The following is a 20,513-nucleotide window of genomic DNA, read 5'->3' on the forward strand; positions in this document are numbered from 1 at the left end:
AGGATACATGCAGCACTCAGACTTGTGTATAATTTTATGCATTGTTTGTGAATCTGGTAGTGTTAAAAGATAGAACATTTAAACATTGGAGTTCTCCCTTAGGAGCTGAGCTCCTTGTGGAGAGTATTGTTTGATTTCAAACAATTGCAATTCATTAAGAAGCAAAATTGATATCACTAATTATGTTAATTATGTTAGTAACTGATGGTAGTGGCTTATTTGCATAATGGAGTCCTATTAGTCTTGGTTTCCTACAAGTTTAGGTGAAAATATAAAAACACCATGTTCATTCCTGACCTGGTTTTTAATGATACTTAACTGCTGGTGAATTGCTCCTCACACGAGAATTGTCATCTTCTGTCCTAAAAGAAAGGTCAGAGTAGCAACCTTGGATCCAGGGAGCTTCACATAAGTCTAAACAGATACTGCAGTAATAAAATTGAGAAATTAACACTGAAAGAGAGAGAGCCTTTACAGATGTAGGCAACTTGGGCTGGTTCTGGAAGAAAGCTTTGAGGTGTTTTTCTTAAGATTACATTGACTGGTGAGCCATGGGGACTCCTGCACGGTAAGGACAAGATAACTGCTCCTCCAGTTCTCTCTTTAATGATTTTGGGACTTTTCAGAGCTAAAATTATACAGATCAGCTTCTCATTTTGCCTTACAGCTGTCTTTTTAAAATTGTTATTTGTTACATTCAGAACAGCAAGTGGGCAACTAATAAGGATTAGTGATGGGTAGGTTTTATTTAATTCCACTTTTAAGCTGCTTTATTCAACAAAATCCTTAGAACACAGATTATATTTTTAGAGACACCAACACACACTGCCGTGAATTCTATACTATGTGGAACTCTAAAGCATGGATGATTAAATGTTTTATATACAGTATCTAAAATTATTATTGATTATGCTTTCTCGTTGTATTCCCACACGGAGGGCTTGATGATTTCCTGTTTCAATGGGTTTCCAAAGCATTGTATAGCAGGATTTACAGAAGTTATACTAGTATTGTTAACTCTTATGATTAAGTTCCGCTGTATTTGATGCATTTTAATGACTGCCTCATGGAGTAAAGTGAATATGTGAGAAATCCTTACTCATTTCTGCTTGGGGTTGATAATATTTCTCAAGGAAGAGATAACCAAGCAGTCTTGTACAATACTTACAGGACACATGACTTTATCAGAGGGGTCATAGTCATTACTTTGGGATTGACAGTTAAAGTGTGTCTATCAGAAGTTAACTGAGCTTAACTTACAGCAAACTGTGCCTGCAGTGGTGAAGCATTTCATGTGCATGTGATATTACTATCTTGCTCTTTTTTTTTTTTCATCACCTTCTGTGAAAGTGGTTCTGAAAAAAGTGTTTAGAGAGCTGGTGCCCCTCCTTGCTGCAGCCACTGCTGGGGTATCGTAGGGTACACTCAAGCTCACGAGTCAAACTGTTTGTCCTCACTATTCCCATGTGTTCCTCCTCTTCAGTCCCACAAGCAGTATCCTGTCAAGCTTGAGATATACATGTTTAGGTATCTCTGTGTAGGTGTCTGCATGTGTGGTGGGTGTTGGAGCTCACAGAATCACAGAATTGTAGGGGTTGGAAGGGACCTCTAGAGATCATCGAGACCAACCCCCCTGCCAAAGCAGGTTCCCTACACCAGGTCATACAGGTAGGTGTCCAGGCAAGACTTGAATATCTCCAGAGAAAGAGACTCCACAACCTCCCTGGGCAGCCTTTTCCAGTGCTCCGTCACCATCACCGTAAAGAAGCTCTTGTGCACATTCGAGCAAAACTTCCTGTGCTGCAGCTTATGTCCGTTTCCCCTCGTCCTGTCTCCACGTACCACTGAAAAGAGACTGGCCTCACCGCTATGGCCACCACACCTCAGATATTTATAAACCTGGATCAGGTCCCCTCTCAGTCTTCTTTTCTCAAGGCTAAATAGACCCAGTTCACTCAGCCTTTCTTCAAAGGGGAGATGCTCCAAGCCCTTCACCATCTTTGTGGCCCTCCACTGGACTCTTTCCAAGAGATCCCTGTCAGTGGATTTTTCATCCATGTGGACCATGCAGCCAAGCAGTTGATTCAGGTTACCAACTTGCTTCAGCAGACAGCTGGAGACTGATTGACTCCAGGCACCACTGAGTATGTTCACTATAGTGGGAATTTCTCACTTAGCCTGCAGATAGTTGCTTGTATGTGGCTCTGAAGTTTAAAAGTCTTGTTCCCAGTTGAATCATATATAATTGAATCACATCTCCAGGAGCTGAATGATTTTGCTTATTCTTGCTGCAGGAATTATCTCCCTGTAGAGTTCCAGTCTCTGGCTTAAGAGACTGAAGGGGCATAGTGATTATCATAAAGTTCTGTATGCTTTCCTTCACTGGTCTTATTTCTCTTCTAACAATTTCTATTTAATTTTACCTTCCAAAGTTTTCACATTTTATCATATATGATCTTAGCTCACCTCATACAAAGGTTTTCTGTTTCTAAGGCACTTTTCTTGCTTCAGATTCCAGTTCTTGGTGAAGCTGCAAGTTTCAGTAAAAATTTCTCCTATACCACGTGTCTCCTTCATGATAGAAACAGTCTCTTTATAAAAATGTTGTTATGTGTCAGGCTACGGTCTGGATTTATGTCCAGTCTTGTGTACCACTAATGAAAAATTATTTTATATATTAGAATTTTATTATGAAGCTTTTTGTGGATTTTGATCCACACTATTTATCTTTTAGAGTACTTGTTTATCACTTTTATGGTTCTGTTTTTAACAGGAGTCCAGTGCTTGTGTTCCAGTGCATGCATCGTCATGTCATTTGCCTAGATTGTTTCCATTTGTACTGTGTGACAATGTTGAATGATCGTCAGTTCATCTATGACCCAGATCTTGGCTACTCCCTCCCGTGTGTAGGTAAGTTACAGTGGATTTTCTTTTTTCTTTCTTTTTTTTTTATATAAGTAATTTTTATTTCATTTTCTTATTTCATGATTTTGAGTATACCTACAGAAATTATGTTGTTTAGGAGTTGTTTCATGTCATGGAGAAAGTATTTGAATATTGAAGTGGTTCTTGCTGGGCACATGAACTGGAGGATTAAATGGATTCCTTTTTTTGTGTCAGGATTTTATAATCATGAAGTGCTAATTGACGTTTAGCATTACTCTTCTAGTTAAAAGTTTTAAAAAAAAATCCTTGACCTCCACATTTCCACTTTTGAATGAAATAAGTTGTTAACTTTCTTTGCCTGTCTTCAAGAGCTGATAAAAAAAAAAAAAAAAAAAAGACTGCAGTAAGAATTTCAAGTAGCCTTCCCTTTGGTGAAGTTATTGCTACTAATTGTTGCTGCATTGAATGAAATGTAGATCACCCCGAGAAAGTGGTAGGTTATCTGTTTTACCTGCATAGGAAACAAAAGTTGACATAAGTAAGAGACAAAGACACTAAGTCTTAAAAATGACTTTGGAGAATTGATTCCATTACACTGACTTGTGAACTGAAAAATTCTCAAAAATTTTGCTTTTAAGAAGAATATTTTTTTCCAGTGTTATATATGCATATGTGCATATTTATTTGAAATAAGTGCTGTGAAGTGGTATGAGAATCATTTTCCACTGATAAAGCTGCATAGAAGCTGGCTTTACCTGGTTGCTTGAACAGTTGACAAGAAAGATTTAAACTACTACTTCAAAGAGAAATGGTCAGCATTTCTTAAGAGTAGCATTTGCTCACAGATGAGACATGCCTTAAGGATGTTGGCAGAGTAGTAATGAGAATCATTAAAATTATTTGCTATTGATTACTTTGGATGCAGTCTTGCGGTGGGCATCGAATCACATTTCAGTAGAATTACTTTTACGTGCTGTTCACCTGACCAGTCTCACTGTATTTCTCTCCTCCCTCATATGCACCTTGCTCTGCTACTGTAGTTACATATAAAATTATTAATGTTGTATAAAGAAGAACATCAAGGGAGCTTTCCTTTTAGCATTCTTTCCTTCACCATTACTGTAGTATTGTGTAGTTAGTCTGTACTCTTAACCTCTTGTGCCTACTTCTCTAAAACTTAATCAATTTTCTACACAAATTAACTAGCTACCTCATTGCTTTAGTTGAGTTGAATCCATCCTTTTTCCCCCATAACTCATCAGTTCTGTTCTTTAGTTCTCCTTACATTAATCAGTTCTCTCACTCGTGCAGCCCACAACTCATCTTTTTCCTTTCCTTCTTTGCAACCATAGGTAGTGCCATTTCATTCAATTTGAACCTGTTACTTTAAATTAATGATCCTTCCCACCTCTTCTGTCCGTAATCCATTTTTAGTCATACTGCATAATAATTATAGTAGGAATTTTGCATGTATCATTCAACTCCAGTCATTCAGTTTGATTGTTTCATCTGTCCTTTTTCTTTCCCACTCCCTTACGTGTGTTGAAATTGGGAACTATGGGAAATGAGCAGTAGAGACAAAGTATGGGTTGAGTTGAGTGGAAAATGCAAAAAGAGAGTTGAAATGCTTAGGGATGTCATTTCAGTATTTGTGGGATGAGAAAGGCATGGAATTGGTCTATGAAAGGGAGACCCTAAAGAATGTACAGACTACTTCTGCTGTTTGAGTGAGATAAGGTGCAGCTGTATATCTAGTCTCAGATTTCTTATGCTTTGTATTAAAACAAATGAAAATGGAAATACTGAAGTACTGCTAATCTTTGTGTTTCTGAACTTCTCAAGTCAAAACGCTATTCTCAAATACAATAAAGTAGTAGTACTAGTTCTAGTAGTAGCAGCTGTGATAGTAGGAATGAGAACAACAGAAGTGTCATACATTTTGTCTCTTTTCACCATCTATAAAAATGTTTCTTTGAAAACTGCCTACTCGTGCATTTTGACCTTGCCCTGGGTCAATCAATTGCATATCTTAGGAGTGCCTGAGTGCAGCACAGTATGAAAATTGAGTCATCAATTGCGATACTGAAGGAGAAGCAGTGTAGTTGTGTCAGTACAGCATGTTGGACAAGATTTTTGACATTGCTGATAGGCTGATGTGGACTGACAAAGCAAAAACTACTTCATGACCTATCCTAGTGTTTCTGCATGGTGTTTTTGATGCTGTCCAGGTGTGCCTCCTTGCTCAGAGCCAGCCTGATGATCTGTAAAAAGTATTGGCATTATATTGTGCTGACATGCTCACAATCACTGAGCATTCCACAGTTTCAGATTATACTTCATCTGAGCTAAAAATTGATTGTTACCTCTGTCAGTTCTCTTTTGATTTATTATCAGTTCTGTATTTAACAAAAACATTTCTAAGCATTATCTTTTCGACTGCACGGCAGGCTGAAGAGTCTGATCGGTGCTGTTATAACTGTACTGCTGTGTTTCTGCAGCCACCTTTAACCTGACTTTCTGGTATGCAAGATACTTAGTTGTTTCTAGAATTCTAGAAACAATTAGGTTGTAGTTGAATTAAGAACTGATGACTAAGTTATCTTTTGTCATTCAAGAAAAATATAAGGCTGAGCTGTATCGCACCTGTGAAGAACAATGCCTGTGTTGGCAATCCTTTTGCTCTTAACTGTTCGTTATGAAGAAGTTTAGCCACCTTCATAGCTCTGCATTCAGCAGCTTTCATCAGCAATGAATTCAATTAAGAAACATTCAGTACAGTATCATGTGATTTTTCTTTTCTACTTACTGTAGCGCTCCTACTGAATAGTAGAAGATTGCATTTTTGCAATCTAGAGTTCACAATCTTCATTTTTGCAACTGCAATTTGCAGTTTATATTTACATGTGAGGAAGATAAAGCAGTGTTTGACACAGCTTGTTCTAATTACCTCAGTGAAGCCTAAAATTATTTCCTTTTGACAGGAATGAATCCTATGGAGCATGCCAAGAAATGACTTTTTTTTTTCTAGCAGTGGCAGTGTTGATTTAATACGTGTTACTTCTAACAGCGCTTAACTCAAAGCAAAAAATATTTTATCTGAGCTTTATTGAAAGGTTAGATGTTGATTTGAGCCTGCATGTAAAAGGAATACAAAACTAAGTAGTATTTCCTATAGCAAAGTTTGTTGCAATAGGTGACCAGGTTGCATAGACAGATCAAAACCTCTGTCATATTAATTTATGTATTTTATATATTACAAGCTAGTGGTGGAGTGTTATTTATAGTGTCTTGAGCAGGAAAATACTGGTGTTTAAAATGTATGCTTTGTAAAAATGATTTCAGTTTTCATACAAGAATTGATTTATTTTAAATCTAGCCCATTTCTTCAAGGCATATAGAACTGTAGAGGAGGTTTTGTAATTAAGTCTGAATCTTTTGCATTATTTGTGTTTATTCTAGTATTTTTGAAATAGATAACATAATGAACATAGCCTGCAGTTTCCATTAACATTTGACTCACTGTTCTGATTTTTATCAAGGGAACGTATTATCAAGTGAGATTTTTATATTTTCTGTTGGATCAATCTGGAGTCAAAAATGCTGCACTGACAACAGAATGAAAGTAAACAGCAGCAACTATAGTGGAGGGTCACTGTGACAGACAAAATCAGTGTTATCATGTGTATGGTAACTTGAACTGGTAAGGATCTAGGGATTTCAGATAAATACTGTTTCTCAAGTATATTTAATATCTTGCTTCCTGTCACATACATGCCAGAAGGTGCATTTTGTCATTGTGTTCATTTATTTTGTCTGATTGCACCCTTCCTTTTCTTTGTTTTCTCTTATGCAGCTTAATTAAGTAGAAGGTAGTACGTGTTCAGAGGAAGGCTATCTCACCTGATGAGCTATGATTTATCAACTTGATAATGTCATAGTTGTATGTCATTGCTATACGAAACGTGTCATTGCTGAGATTTTTGGGAAGAACAAAATTAATTCCTTAGTGCTTAGCTGCTAATCTAGTGCCAGGCAGCACTCCTCCAGCTGAGAACAGCCAGCATGGAGGGTTGCAGCTCTGAGCGCAGTAGCTCTGGTGCATTGATAGGATTAGCTGCTCAGAAAACTGTAGCAGCAACCCCATGGTTCAAGCCCACTATATCTGCTCAGAGAAAGGACTTATGGATACAAGCTGGCTGTATTTCATTGGTCATTAAAATAAAAAAGTAAACGTTACAGATAATACTCTCTCTGCCCTTGTTAAATGGCAACAGAAATCTATCCCATCTCTCTGTGTGGTGTCTTGTATTAATGAGGCTTCATGCATAGAAATTTCCATGAGTGGTGACCTCCAAGTATCTTTGAAATAATTAATAAGGTGCTTAGAGGGACAGATTTGCATATGCATGAAAGATCATTTGTGGTTATTTAGTTACAGTGCAGGGCAAAGAGTCTCATAGCATTACCTAAACGGAGGAATTGTATACAAGCATACAATGTGTTACCATATTTAAACATACAATTCTTATGATCACCATTTCAATTTTAAAATAGCATTACAGCGTTATGGGTCTTGGTCCTCATGGATCTTTAGCAGAAGAAAAGTTGGTGAGGCCAAGGAAAGGCAAGGTTTAACACTGCTGTAGGCACTTCGCAAAAATGTCTCCCTTTATTTCTTATGAGTAATCATATGCATGATGTATTTTAAATGAATCTGGATAAAAGATTCAGATCTCTAGATGACTGTAAAACACTTGTATCTGGAAGAAATCTTGTTTTATCACATATATATAAATATATAAATGAAATTGCTATCTGCTAATAAAAATGACTAAAGCTTTAAAGTATAACAAACTGCTTAAGGAGCCATATTCCACTGAAATACAGTTGCTGGCAAATGTTTAAGGAGACGTCTTAAGATTAAATGTTTTATGTTCATTGAATTCTATTTGTATAGTAATGTTTTCATTGCTGTGGAAGATGTCAAAGCAGTAGTGTATCTCTGAATCATATTGTAATAGCCTAGCAACGAAAATGAACAGGGAAGAATAAACAGGTAGCCTAAACAAAGTTTGCAGGTAAAAGGAAAGAGGGTAACTCGTTTTGATTTGATCACTCCAGTAGTGTTTGAGACTTTTTTATTAATAACAAAATCTCTATGTGTTTAGGAAGTTTACGTATGCGTGGGGTTTTAAAGTGAAAGTCAGTGATCTCTGAAAAGAGCCTTCTCAAGGATGTGCTGAGGAAGTAGATACTGGGGCCTGAAAGAGTGCAGCAGTTAGTACAAGAAGCAAGATGTACCTGGTATGGAAGCCTCAATGTGTGAATCATTTCTGAAATCTCCATTCTGCAGTAACCCTGCTTAAAAGTATTTAAAGCAATGTAGAAAATGGCAATTTATTATTATAATTATAATTATTATTATTATTAGAGGAATAAAATACAAAGGATTGAGAGCAGACACTTTTGCAGCTGTTGGCAATTCTTAAAACTGCTCCTTAAATTTAGTATTTAGGGGATGTTAAATCCCTTACAGCTATGAAGTTTTTGTAATTTCTTGTTTGTATGAAATGTCTGAGCATACAGAAGCAGGTGTAGGAGACCAGAGAAATGCTTTTCTTGTCTATTTTTTACTGTATGTCTTGAGAGGTTTTTTTTTTTTTTTACTCCTAGAAATTAATAAACTAGCAATCGGAGTTTTCAGAGCATTTGTGTGACAGCTTTAATTGTGTTTTTCTTTTTCCAGCACTGTCCATGACAAGGAAAATGCAGATATGTAATTGGGTGCTCTGTTTGTGTTCTTAAAGGGTTACCCACACACGTCCTTTGGCAGGACATTTGGCAATAATTGACATAGTTTTTTTTTTAACCTATTTTCTGGATGCTTTCTGTCATTAATTTCCCGTGGATCTGACTGAGCCCCACTTTCTAGTCTAAGGAAGGTATGCAGGCCCACTTGTCCTCTTTGCATCGTCCTAATGGGAAAGCTGCTTATTGCTAGGGGAACACAAGGACTGCCATGGTGAAAGGGAATCATCGTAGAGGGGCTTTTCACCGAAGTGGTATCGCCTGAAAGTGATGTGCTGTTGCTTTTATCTAATCTAAGACAAATTCCTGAAATGACTGCATTGCACTTTTACAGAGAGGTTCTCCTTTTTCCGTTCATATAATTTCAGTCACATTGTTGTTTGTGTTATGATAGTTTGAACATACTGTGTTGACTTAAATGTTAGTCATATTTCTTAGTAAGAGCCAATGTCTGTCCCTTTGGGCTTACCACCTGTGTGACAAAAGAAGAGAAGCAAAGGTGATGCAGCAGCTAAAAGGTGCACAAGAGATCATTTACCGAGTTGAAATCAGAACAGTGACTTTCACTACAGTGCTTTTCCTAGGAATGTATCATTTTTCTTTCACCTCTAGTATGTAAATTCTTCTGATTTACTTTCTTTTAAGTCTCTCCAAACTCTTTGTTAAGATGTTAGAATGAGAAATTATTTTTTTCTCCAATGTTATGCACAGAAAAAATGGCATAGATCTGTGCAGCACCCTGGTGGAGAGAGCCTTGTGAAGAAAAGATCATCTACCTCCATGTACTGTGGTATTCTTTCTTAAAATTTCAAAAGTTTATAAGATAATGCAGATAGATTGCTCTCTACCCAGGTCTAGCAGGTGGAACTAACCTGGCCATATTCCAGTGTAAAGTTAGCTGGAGAAGGGAACAAAGAACCTGTGGATAAAATCTCAAGTGGCAATTGAATTTGCAGTGGCTTCCTGAAGATCTTTTAATGGTCATCTGCATTAGCCTCTTGCCATGAGCATAAAAAACCATGAACCAATAGTATACCAAGCACTTTTTTACTAGCAGGAGCATGAGAGCTGAGCTCAAAAGACATAGTAGAAAGTCACAGCAGCTCCTTCAATTTTATTTTCAGTGCTGACTGAAGTTCAAGCAGCAATATTTGAGGTTTGTCCCCTTAAGTATTTGCCGTGTTTCCATAGCTGCAGATTGCCAGCTCTGTATCAAAACAGTCTCAAAATTTTTAGAACAAGTGACGCTTAATATATTTGATGCTGACATTAAATTCTTCTCTGGGAATAACTATAATGAAATCATACCACGTGATCCTTAAAGTGAGTTGTTATAATTAAATTCAGTGTGAGATATCTTACTGTAGGTGTTTTTCTCCCTTATCTCTTTACTATTTTTTTGTTGTGATTTATTTAATTCTTAAATTACATGGAGATGACAGTGCATATATATTTGCTCTGATTAGTATGACTTAAGAGCAAAACATAATTTAAAAAAAGTCTTGCTTAGAAATTAATTGACTCTATGAGCAACTGAGAATGATCTTTGTCCTGTAGAAAACTATGTCCATTGTCGAAGTAAAATAGACAGTATTGAAACAGTGGCCGAGGTGTGTGTGGGGGAGGGTGAGGGGGGGAGAGAGGTGATTACATGTCCAGCTAAAGTCTAAGTTCTGTTCTGTGTAAGCTGGAGTCCATGAGAGCTTTGACTTCGGAAATGAATAATGCTTGTTCTGACTGGAAGTGCTTCTGCCTGTAGTGCTTTATCAGATAATAATACTTGATGTAGGTGTGTGGTTGGCAGGTCACTTTTAAGCTTTCATCAAATTGAGAAAAATTACCATCTATCAAGAGGTAGTAGTGTGTTGCTAGTCAACTTTACAACCTGCTCCTTGAATTAGTTTTTAATTCAAACTGTTTTTTAATGTGTCTTCTGTAAGTGCTGATTGGGATTTTAGAAAGTAAATGATTTTGAGTGCATCTTCTTGAAATCTATTTTCTGCAGAAAAAGAATATTAGGAAAGAAGGATCAGCTTTTGAACAAAAACTTACTTCATGGCTGGGTCAAATTCAAGTCCTAAATGGCCTAGCACTAGTGCTAACATTTGAGTCCATGGGCATTAATGCTACCGAGGAAGATACTCTATGAAAAATTTGGGTAATGCGAATAGAAAAAAGGAATGATATACAGAGAACAGCAAAAAGTGGAGTCATAAAGGGATGGAACTGAAAGACATTAAAAAAAGTGTTGGTGACCCATTCAATGAATGAAAGAGTAGAGCTTTAAAGAGGGAGGGTGAGTAATAATGCCTCCATCTTCTCTCACATTTTGGTGTGGATGGGAATTTAGCTGTTAATCACAGTACGTTAGTGGTTTTCATGTGGACCACAGACTAGAAACATCTTGGTTTTTGCTCTAAAAATGTCCAACAGACTGTAGAAGTTGATAATTTTTATAGCTGGAATATGCTTGAGGAATTTAGCTTATGCTTTCAGAATAGCATGGGGAGAATCTGACCTGTCATGCCTGGATAACTTCAGATTTCCTGAGATTGGTTTCTTTATGAGCAGAGGGTTTCTTTCAGTGTAGCGCCATCTCTGAAGTGGACTCTGAAAGCAGCTGCCTTTGTAAGAAATCATTGATGTCTTCTACATAATATACTCCATAAATAAGCTGCTGGGACCAACTGTAGCACATCCAGCATGTGTTTAGTCTCTGAAGCCTGGTGATTAATATTCCCAGTCACTTTGGTCTCCCACATGGCAGCATGTAGAGCTGCTGCCACATCACAGAACCAGCTAAGGACATTCCCCTTCAACAAGGAGTTGGCTTTAATTAAATTTCTGTGTCTGGAAAGTGAAAATCTAATTTTCTTTTTGACATTTTCTATATTACTACTTAGACAAAATTATGAAAATAATTAATCCCCGTGAAGCAGACATCAGCATTATAAGGGGTACAAAAAATATTGCATATAAATAATACCACTAATCACCAATCTGTTATAGTTTATTGATGTAAGTCCTTATTAAAACTCTTAATCAGATTTGTTCTTGATAAAGCAGATGTGCCAAATGATTGCACAATGTAGGTGCGAGTGAGGGTTATAAAAAGTAACATGGTTCAAACTGCCTTTCAATATATTTTATCTCCCCAGAGATATATTATAAGAAAAAGAAACGGGGGAAAGAGAATAAGGTTTATCATTTAGAGAGTAGATTTTCATTCCATATTGAGTTCAAATACAGTCCACCATAGCAGTGGCTGAAACTGCTGACAGTTAAATGATCTTTATGCAATAACTTAGTGTTCTCATTCTGGTCCTTGGAGAATCTCTGTTCATGTTCCAAAAGCCATTATTTCAGCTGTTGTCAATGGCTAGTCTTGTTTCCTTCCCTAAGAAAGTGGAAAAGGATTGAGTAAGCATGGAGAGCAAGCCTCCTCCTCCTCATAGCTGAAATACTTTGTGTATATCAGAATAGGATGGAACCACATAGTGTAACCTGCACTGATGAAATGCCACTGAAATGCAATCTGAAATACTTTCATCAGGTCCCTTCATACTAACTAAAATATAAAAAGTTAATGAAATCTGAGCACCTGCACGTTACACTGCGTCATTCTCCAATCTGATGTAATAAGCTAGGTATTGACTTTGATGGTTCAGTAGTATCACTTAGAACCTTGTGCCACAGGCCAATTTTAAGAACTGGTCTTTGCATATTGTAATTGCAATCCATCTGCTGGCCATTTCCTATGGTTGGGTTTTTAGCTGGATGGTTTAGAACTGCTATTATACAGAGTAGGTAAACAAAGCATTCACACTGAGCACAGGTAGTTGAGAGAAGACCGCAGAAAAAGTGATCCAAATAAGTCTGGATTTCAGATTCACAGGCTATTACAATAAGATATTAAATTATCAAGCTGTTGCTTATTCATATTTGCCAACTGTATGATGAGTCACTTATTTGAAAATAAGAATTTTTAAGGCAAAAATGTATTTAAACAGGTAGTGAGTTTTAATAAGGTCTTTTATTATACGGAATTATTCTGAGGCTTACAGGTAGCTTTTTTTCCTTTGACAACTGTTAAGTTTGGTCTAATTTAGGAACATTTATATTTATGTTCTAATTCTAAAAACAAAGTAGCCTCACTATTTCAATAAAAGTAACAGGACAATAGCTTCTGCCAGAACATTTTAATACTGCTGTATGTTTTGGCCTTTTAGTAAGTGTAAGGACACCATTGCCATTTGCAGAGCTTAAGTGGATAGCGTGGCTAGAGAGAATAAATGACACCTAATAAGGAACTTCTGTAGTATTTAATTCAATCCAATTCATAGAAAAGGTAAGTTATCAAAGGCAGCAGATATAGTTTGTTAAGAATTATAGTGGAATTTATATTTTATTTATATATTCTTTAAATGGCTTGAAAATGAGGGTAAAAGATATTCTCATCATTTTGCTGTTACTGAAATGGTCAAGGAAATGAAACTTGCCAGACCCTTACTAGTTGCCTCCTTCACTAACAGTTTTAGTTCAAACAGTGTTCAAACATTACCTGTCAGTTGCTTTTCACACACTGTTTATTGCAAATGTTCATGGATAGATTTCAACAGTAATAATGAGCTCTAATACAGGGACATTCTTAAAGTTATATAATACATGAACTATTACGCATTACATGCCATCAACATGTCTAAACTGAAACAACAAGATGCAATCTATTTATTTGTAATAAAAGTCAGATTGTTATGGGAACAATGGTCTTTGAAGCTGAGAGAATCTAGTTGTATTCTGGTTCTGGTATACTATCAAAATTGCCCCATCTGCCTGTTTTCTTCTCTGCCTCTCTTTGCCCTAGATATCTTTTTCTAAACTTCAGAAAAAAATGGGGTGCCTACTGTAAAAGCAGTGATTTGGCAAAGTGTGCACTGGTGCACATCTCAGTTACTCCACCTTCAGCTTTGTGGCTCACACTGCATGAAACACTCAGTGCTTCAGGAATACTTTTCATGTTTTGATTTTTATTGAAATGGCCAAAGTACCCAAAGCAGAATTTTATTCTCCTACCATAAAGTTAGAACTCTAAAGAAATTATCACATTCACTGAGGGTATTTGGTTGTGCCTATGTATTCATGTTGTGTGTGACAAATACAAACCATTAGCTAAAGGTGTTAAAAACCTAGATTTAGAAATACATTAAACATCTTACTGGGAAAAAGGTATGCACAGCAAATGTGCACTGCTTAGTTATTCCAATTTCCTTCCTTCCTCCCCTGATTGCTTCCTTACTTCTTTCCTTGCTTTTGTTCTTTTTTTCTCCTTTTTAATTCAAGAATAAGCTTATCATGACTCTACATTATTTCTGTTAATATAATTTCTTTTGTTTTTCCTTTTTTCCTTCTTTTTTAGAGAATCTGAATCTTTTTTTCTGTTCCTGCACTATCAATTCCCTTTTTGTCTGCCTTTCTTTGTTGCCTCATTTGCTGATCACCAAATGCTGTTGTCTCACTCTCTCTTCTCCATCTCTTTTTCTCTTGCTCTTCATTTCTCCTTCTTTTTTTTTTTTTTCTTTCTCACCTTGTCATGCCTTTCTGTATCCTCCTGCCCTCTTTTCTCTAATTGAAATTCCACTCACTCTTGATCTCTTCTGTAAGGACCACAAAGCAGTGAGGACTCTGGGCAGATAAAAAAAAAAAGCATGGGAAATCGACTCTGGAGGTGGGGCAATGTAAAGAGGTCACTTTTGAGGATCAGTTTTATTGTCTGTGATCACTAAGAGAAGGGCAGTTGGGACATAGATGAGACAGTTAGGTCTATTGCTGACCTTCTTTTTTTCTATGCCTCTCTGTGTTCCACGAAGAACATTGAGTTGTGAGCAGGAATATTCTTGGTCACTTGTTGCATCTCTGATGCTATGGACTGCACATCCAGTGGCCAGAGAGATCATTGCAGCAGTTGCAGATTAAACTCAGCCCTCTGTGATGCTTTGGCCCAATGCAGCTGCCTAGACAAGAAAATCCCATGTCAGAAGGAATGTTTGGTTTTGGGCTTCCTTCATTATCTTCACCTGATAGGAAAGCAGTTAATAGATATTATGGATTTTTTAATTCTTTTCTCCCATATCCATGCATGCACATAAATGCTCATATGCACAGACTTCAGAAGGGTTTCTGGCCAGCTAAAATAGAAACTGAAGTACCAGAAAGTCGAAAAGTTCTTATGTTTTCTTCGTATTCCATTTGTAATATGAAAAAGTGCAATGCCAGGTACAAACAAAGCTCAGCTTGTCAGTTAAATAGGCAGCCTGGCACAGTCAGATTTTGTTTTTCATGATCCATTGCCCCAGGTAATATCCTCTGTTTATATCACTGCTGGAGGAAGGCTGAAATTATGGAGGCGTTTTTAGTAATAACTGCTAGCAGGGAGACAGTATTTACCAGAGAGTCTGCGGTGAGACTCTCAGGTAAATAATAAGCATTTTAGAAAAACTACCTAATTATGTATTTAACCGCTTGGAGCCGTTCCAGTCACTTGGGAAAATGATGTGCGTTTTGTAAATCTGCCTAATTATTTATTTTTGAAGGAAGTTGTTCTAGCCTCTGGGGTAAGTAGTGTGAATTTCATGACTTTCCATACAGAACTGCTTTGCTTGAGATTGTCAGAGGTTTTTAAAAAAATAAAAAAATCAAGAGAATGATAAAATATTAGCAAATACAGAGTTTTGTCTACTTTGGTCTCTGGTGCTCCTGTATTTCTCTCAAGGATTCAGTCTTTAAAAGAGCCATCTTCTCAATGCAAAAAAAATCAGGAAGTTCAAGCAGCCATGTTTTAGATTGCACACGCTGAATATGGAGTTTGGAGGGCACTAATAAATTAGAGCAGCTGTATTCAGTAGTTATTAAAAACCATATCACAGTTTAAGTTAGAGACTGCCTAGTGTCCTTGCAATGGACGTGACAGTTTTCTCTTTCAGTTGTATGAATAATTAATCACTTTCACCATAATTAGTTACTAGCAAGAGAACTGAATGTCTGATATATATCTGTCAGAATTAAAATTAGTAATTTTTTTAATAGTGTATCTGCCAGTCCATAGGGAATTATTTTTTCTACTAGGGTATGTTCCTACCTCCATCAGTTTGCGCTCTTCCTTTTTTCTCTCTTTTCATTTATTCAGGAGTTCATAGAGTAGTTTCCATCGACTATCGTGAAAGCTAATCTGAATTTACTTGGTATGACTCTGTATTCACTGCATTTTTAAGTGTTACTCATGTTCCTCAATAAATAGGTTTTTTAGAAAGCTAAATTTAATTTTCATGAGAAAATACCTTTGTTCAGGAATTTTTACAAATAGTTTGTTTTCCCTTTTTAAAGAGAAGTAGAATTATTTTTGTAATAAATATAGTAAAAAAGAATTATAGAAAGAATCAATTTCTCACCATTGTATATTTATCCACGAGGCAAATTAAGGTTACTTCTGAACGTAGAAAATACTGCTAGCACGTTGAGTATTTTCTTTGTCAAAACAGATGTAGAATATTGCTTAAGAAAAAATCTCAACAGATTCATCTGGAGAAGTATCCACAACCACCTCCTGACTTACATAATTAACAGCACATGTTTAACCCAGTTGCTTATTACTCAAGTGCTTGTATTTATGTTTGGACTTGCATAATTGCCTGGATAAGGAGATTTCTACTTCATTGCTAGATAGCATCAATGTCATCAAGCCGGACTAATTCACTAAACTGCTTTATTATTTCTAAGTAAACCAATTTTCTCCGCATTTTTATAGCATGATTGGAAATACATCCTATCCTGAAAAGCACGTTGTTTCTGGTATTCAGAAGGAATCCCTCACAAACTGTATGGCTATCCAGATGTACAGAAAGCATAATAGTGGATTACATGTACGGGATGAAGCTCATGAAAGTGTTTTCCCACCTTGTTTCATTCCTTTTAATTCTATGTCACAGTTTAGCAGCATTCTGTAGTAGAGTGCCGTTTAAACGCTGGATGTATAAATCCAGGTTGCTAATGATGTTTGGAAAAAAAAAAAAGTCCAATTTCATTTCTATTGTTCTAATTTTGCTTACAAAACAGTAGTTATTCACAGCTTGTGTAGATAAGAAAGATCATATGATACCTGATAGGTTTCATGCTCTGGAACTATGTAGTGAAGCTGCACAAGACAGTGTGATTTAGTTCAAATAGGAAGTTCCTAGTTTAAAATAAACCTCAGATGCTTTAACCTCTGCTTTCATTTTAGCCGTGAAGCATAGATGTTAAGTAAAATCTGTTGTGGGAACAGATTTTTTCTAGTATGAACAGGCTGTGTGCTGATTTTGTTCTCCAGATGCTTTACTAAGTGTGGGTGTTCAACAGTTTATGACCATGAAATTCAGGACAGCCACTGCTCATCTTGCACCAGGAGAATTTCCTAAGTCTACCATGATTCTCCCATGGCTGCAGTGTGTGTGTTAAAGTCGCTTTCTCTGCATTTCTCAGAGTTGTTGTAAGCTGTTGATAATCACTTTGCAGACAGCAAAGTATGGTAACTCCAGTGATACTATATGCTACATAAGAAATTTTGTACTCATAGTTTCATTTTTCTAGAAAACAAGACTGATGTGTAACCAAGTTGTTTTCTCAAAGATGATTACTGCTTCAATTACAGTAATTAAAAGTATCGTATAATCCATATTATCTCATAGGTTAAATATTTGAAAGCAACTGAAAGTTTCAACTTCTTTTTACAGGAAATCCTTGTAATACTTAGTGTCTTGATGTTCTAAAGCAATATTTATCATTCTACAATTAATAAAGTTACATATATTTAAAATGTGAAATTTAGCTACCCTTCTCCCAGTGAAAATAATGGGAGCAGTTGATGGATGGATCTTGGTATTTGAGATTTTAAGCTAAATTATGCAAAGTTTAAAATTCTTCTCCCCAAGCATCAGAAGGCTAGGGAGGTAGGCATTTGAATTTTGGAGTTGAAAACCAACTGGAATGGAGAAGAGTGGTCTTAATCTTAACACTGGAATTCATTATAACAAACTCAGCCCAGTAACATAGTACTCCAGACTTTGAAAACTTGGGCTTTGGTGGACCCATGTGTAGTGAGGAGCCTCTTGACTAACTAAATAGAGACCAGAAAAGCAAAGACGACTTCTTTACTAAATTAAATGTCTCATCTTAGATGCTATTGGAACATGTCGATTTATGCCAGCAATAAAGAAAAAATGAGAAAATCTGATTTTTAGAATTGAGAAGTACGGAAGAGTCTTATGAATGACAATTCATTATTTTGAGAATGTTGTAAGCATAAAATGTTCTTTCGACCATATGTTGTGATATATCCAAGAAACCTGAAAATATGGTCTGCTGTCTTTTCTACTTTCTCACAGTTCTCATGGTATGAGATTCCTTTTTAGTTCACTCCTAGCTCTATTCTGGGAGGCAGTTTTACATCTGAAATTAAGGCATAGTACATACAGTGTGACACATACAGTATGTTATTGTTTGCAGCCAGAAAGTGTATGCTAATGTACTGGAAAAATCTGAAAGAGATAATACTGAAATCTTGGCTCATTTCAGCCACCTACTTACAAACTGCTGATCTGACAGCCTGTAGACAGGGACTTAAACCCAGAAATTTTGGGCAAACCCAAGCAGTATGTAATGATTTACACCTGCAAAAAGTAGTCCTGATTCAACTTGTTCTGCTGGCATGAGTATTTACAAAATGAACTGAATGTATTGAGATTACTTAAGATTGATGTTTCTGATCTGTGGCTGTCATGATTCATATGTGTATAAATATCTGCATTTCCCTTTTACTTTACATCATTTAACTTTATCATGGCAAAATTTTGTTATGGAAAACTAATGCAATTCAAGTGCACAAGTATGTGTTCAGAAAGTATTTAACTTAATGAGGTAAATTTAACTGTCATCTAAATTTTGCGCTGGCAATTGTTCAGATACAAATCAATTAAACTTTCATGAGTTTTTCAATCTATTAGTAATGTCTTCCCACTGTAGTTTTAATCCAGTTGCCCAACTGTGTATCTATATATAATAATGAAGTTAGGAAATGAATACAACCACAGTAATTATTTTTAAGAATACTATATTATTTATTCTTGTTTAAACACGTATTCTTGAAAGGCAACACTCTCAAGCAGATTTTTCGCATTCTTAAATTGTGATTAGGCTTTTCCCATACTTAGATGTTCCTCTCTTTTCCTTCCAAGTTGTGAGAGAAAAGTAGCTTTACAATGCAAAAAATATTACTTTGCATATTGACTATAGAAGAGTTTTCATCTTCTCCTTGGACATATAAGATCTTCCAGGCTTCTTGAGGAAACAATCCTTTGCTATCTTGCTTTTGTTACAGTCTTATGTCACTTTGTTGAAGCCAGAGTTGAAAGTTTTACTACCAGAATATTTGTTCTATTTGCATATGGATAAATGGAAACTCTAAACTTACGTTCATGTAGAATTAAAGTTAACTATAATACATATTGTTAGCCTATATATAAATACTTTCATGTGTGACTTCTCCCAAATACCACTCTTTGCAGGTTCATTTCTGCTCCTGCTCAGTCAGTTTGAGTTCCTGAAAAAGGCATATCAGATTGTGTGGTGCCACATGGATTAGATTAGATATTCAGGTGTTCACTTGTAACCTATATGGCTACTTGCAGCTGTAGTGACTTTGTCTAGTTCTCCTGTCCTTGTCCCACCAGGTTTTAACTGGAGCTCCCTTAGAATTCCAAACCTCTGGGCAGTATCAAATTGCACTCTGCAGTACAGATGGCAGGAGAAACATTTCTACTTGCTCATATTAGGTCTTCTCAGAAAATGCAGAAGCACTGCTAAAATTAATTCATTGTAGAGTTGGACTGGGCAGTGTTCAGTGCTAGGACTCTGCAGATTAGAGATATCTTGGAAATCTAAGGAATGAAAATGGAAATGCACTCCTAGGCAATAGTCCTTGATTTCCATTGGCGCATAGTTTTAGCTCACAGCAGACTTTTAGATCATAACAGTTTTTATATGCTGAAATCTGCTTTGCATAATTTGAGAGGTTTTAGAAAAAATTATCCTATTCCTCTCCCTCAGGGCCCTCTACAGTTTGAATCTCAGTATGAGGGGAGCTTGCCTTTACAAGCAGATGGATGTGAAAAATAATCCTAATAAAATCTGTAAAACTCTTCTTAACATTTTTATAGAAATATATTTGTAATATATAGAATACATGGTGAATGATGGGATTTTACTGCTTAATATTCTTCAATTTAGGGTGACTTTCATAGATTCCTCTTAGTTTTGCTGCTGTTTATTTTATCCATTACAATCTCCTGTTATGCATTTTATGTAAACATAAATATTTGTGTATATGACTATTAATATGCATATACAAACAAATGTAACACGTGTCTTTATACTCACACGGACATATAGGTGTATAGATAGGTATAACTTTTGGGTTAGAAATTTTAAAAATGCCAGAAAGAGCCATACTACTTTGGCTCTGTGCGACTTCAAATGAAGTGATTGAATATGATTTTTCTTACATTAGAAGAAATGAACCACTGGCTAGTAAGACACTAAAAGAATTTAACATTAGAACATAAAGCATGCGTACACTGCAAGTGGATTGGTTACTGCAGGAATTTCTGCCTCTATATTTCACCATTTCTTTAAATTGCATTTTTGTAGTTTTTTTTACTGTGGAAAATAATGTTCTGGGGAAAAAAAACACACCATGTTTTTTATTGCAATATAATGTAATGTAAAACTCA

General features: G+C 36.1%; 1 protein-coding gene across 1 annotated transcript in view; it reads left to right on the plus strand.

Annotated features, from left to right (window-relative positions):
* PRKN (parkin RBR E3 ubiquitin protein ligase) overlaps positions 1–20,513 on the plus strand; it is a 681,807-nt gene that overhangs the window by 408,017 nt on the left and 253,277 nt on the right. Inside the window, exon 7 of the mRNA XM_085216933.1 lies at positions 2,774–2,910. Coding sequence (XP_085073059.1) covers positions 2,774–2,910 — 137 coding nt within the window. The remainder of the gene's footprint in view (positions 1–2,773; positions 2,911–20,513) is intronic.

The sequence above is a fragment of the Meleagris gallopavo genome, chromosome 2, assembly GCF_905368555.1.
Source record: "Meleagris gallopavo chromosome 2, MGAL_WU_HG_1.1, whole genome shotgun sequence".
NCBI classification, from domain to species: domain Eukaryota; kingdom Metazoa; phylum Chordata; class Aves; order Galliformes; family Phasianidae; genus Meleagris; species Meleagris gallopavo.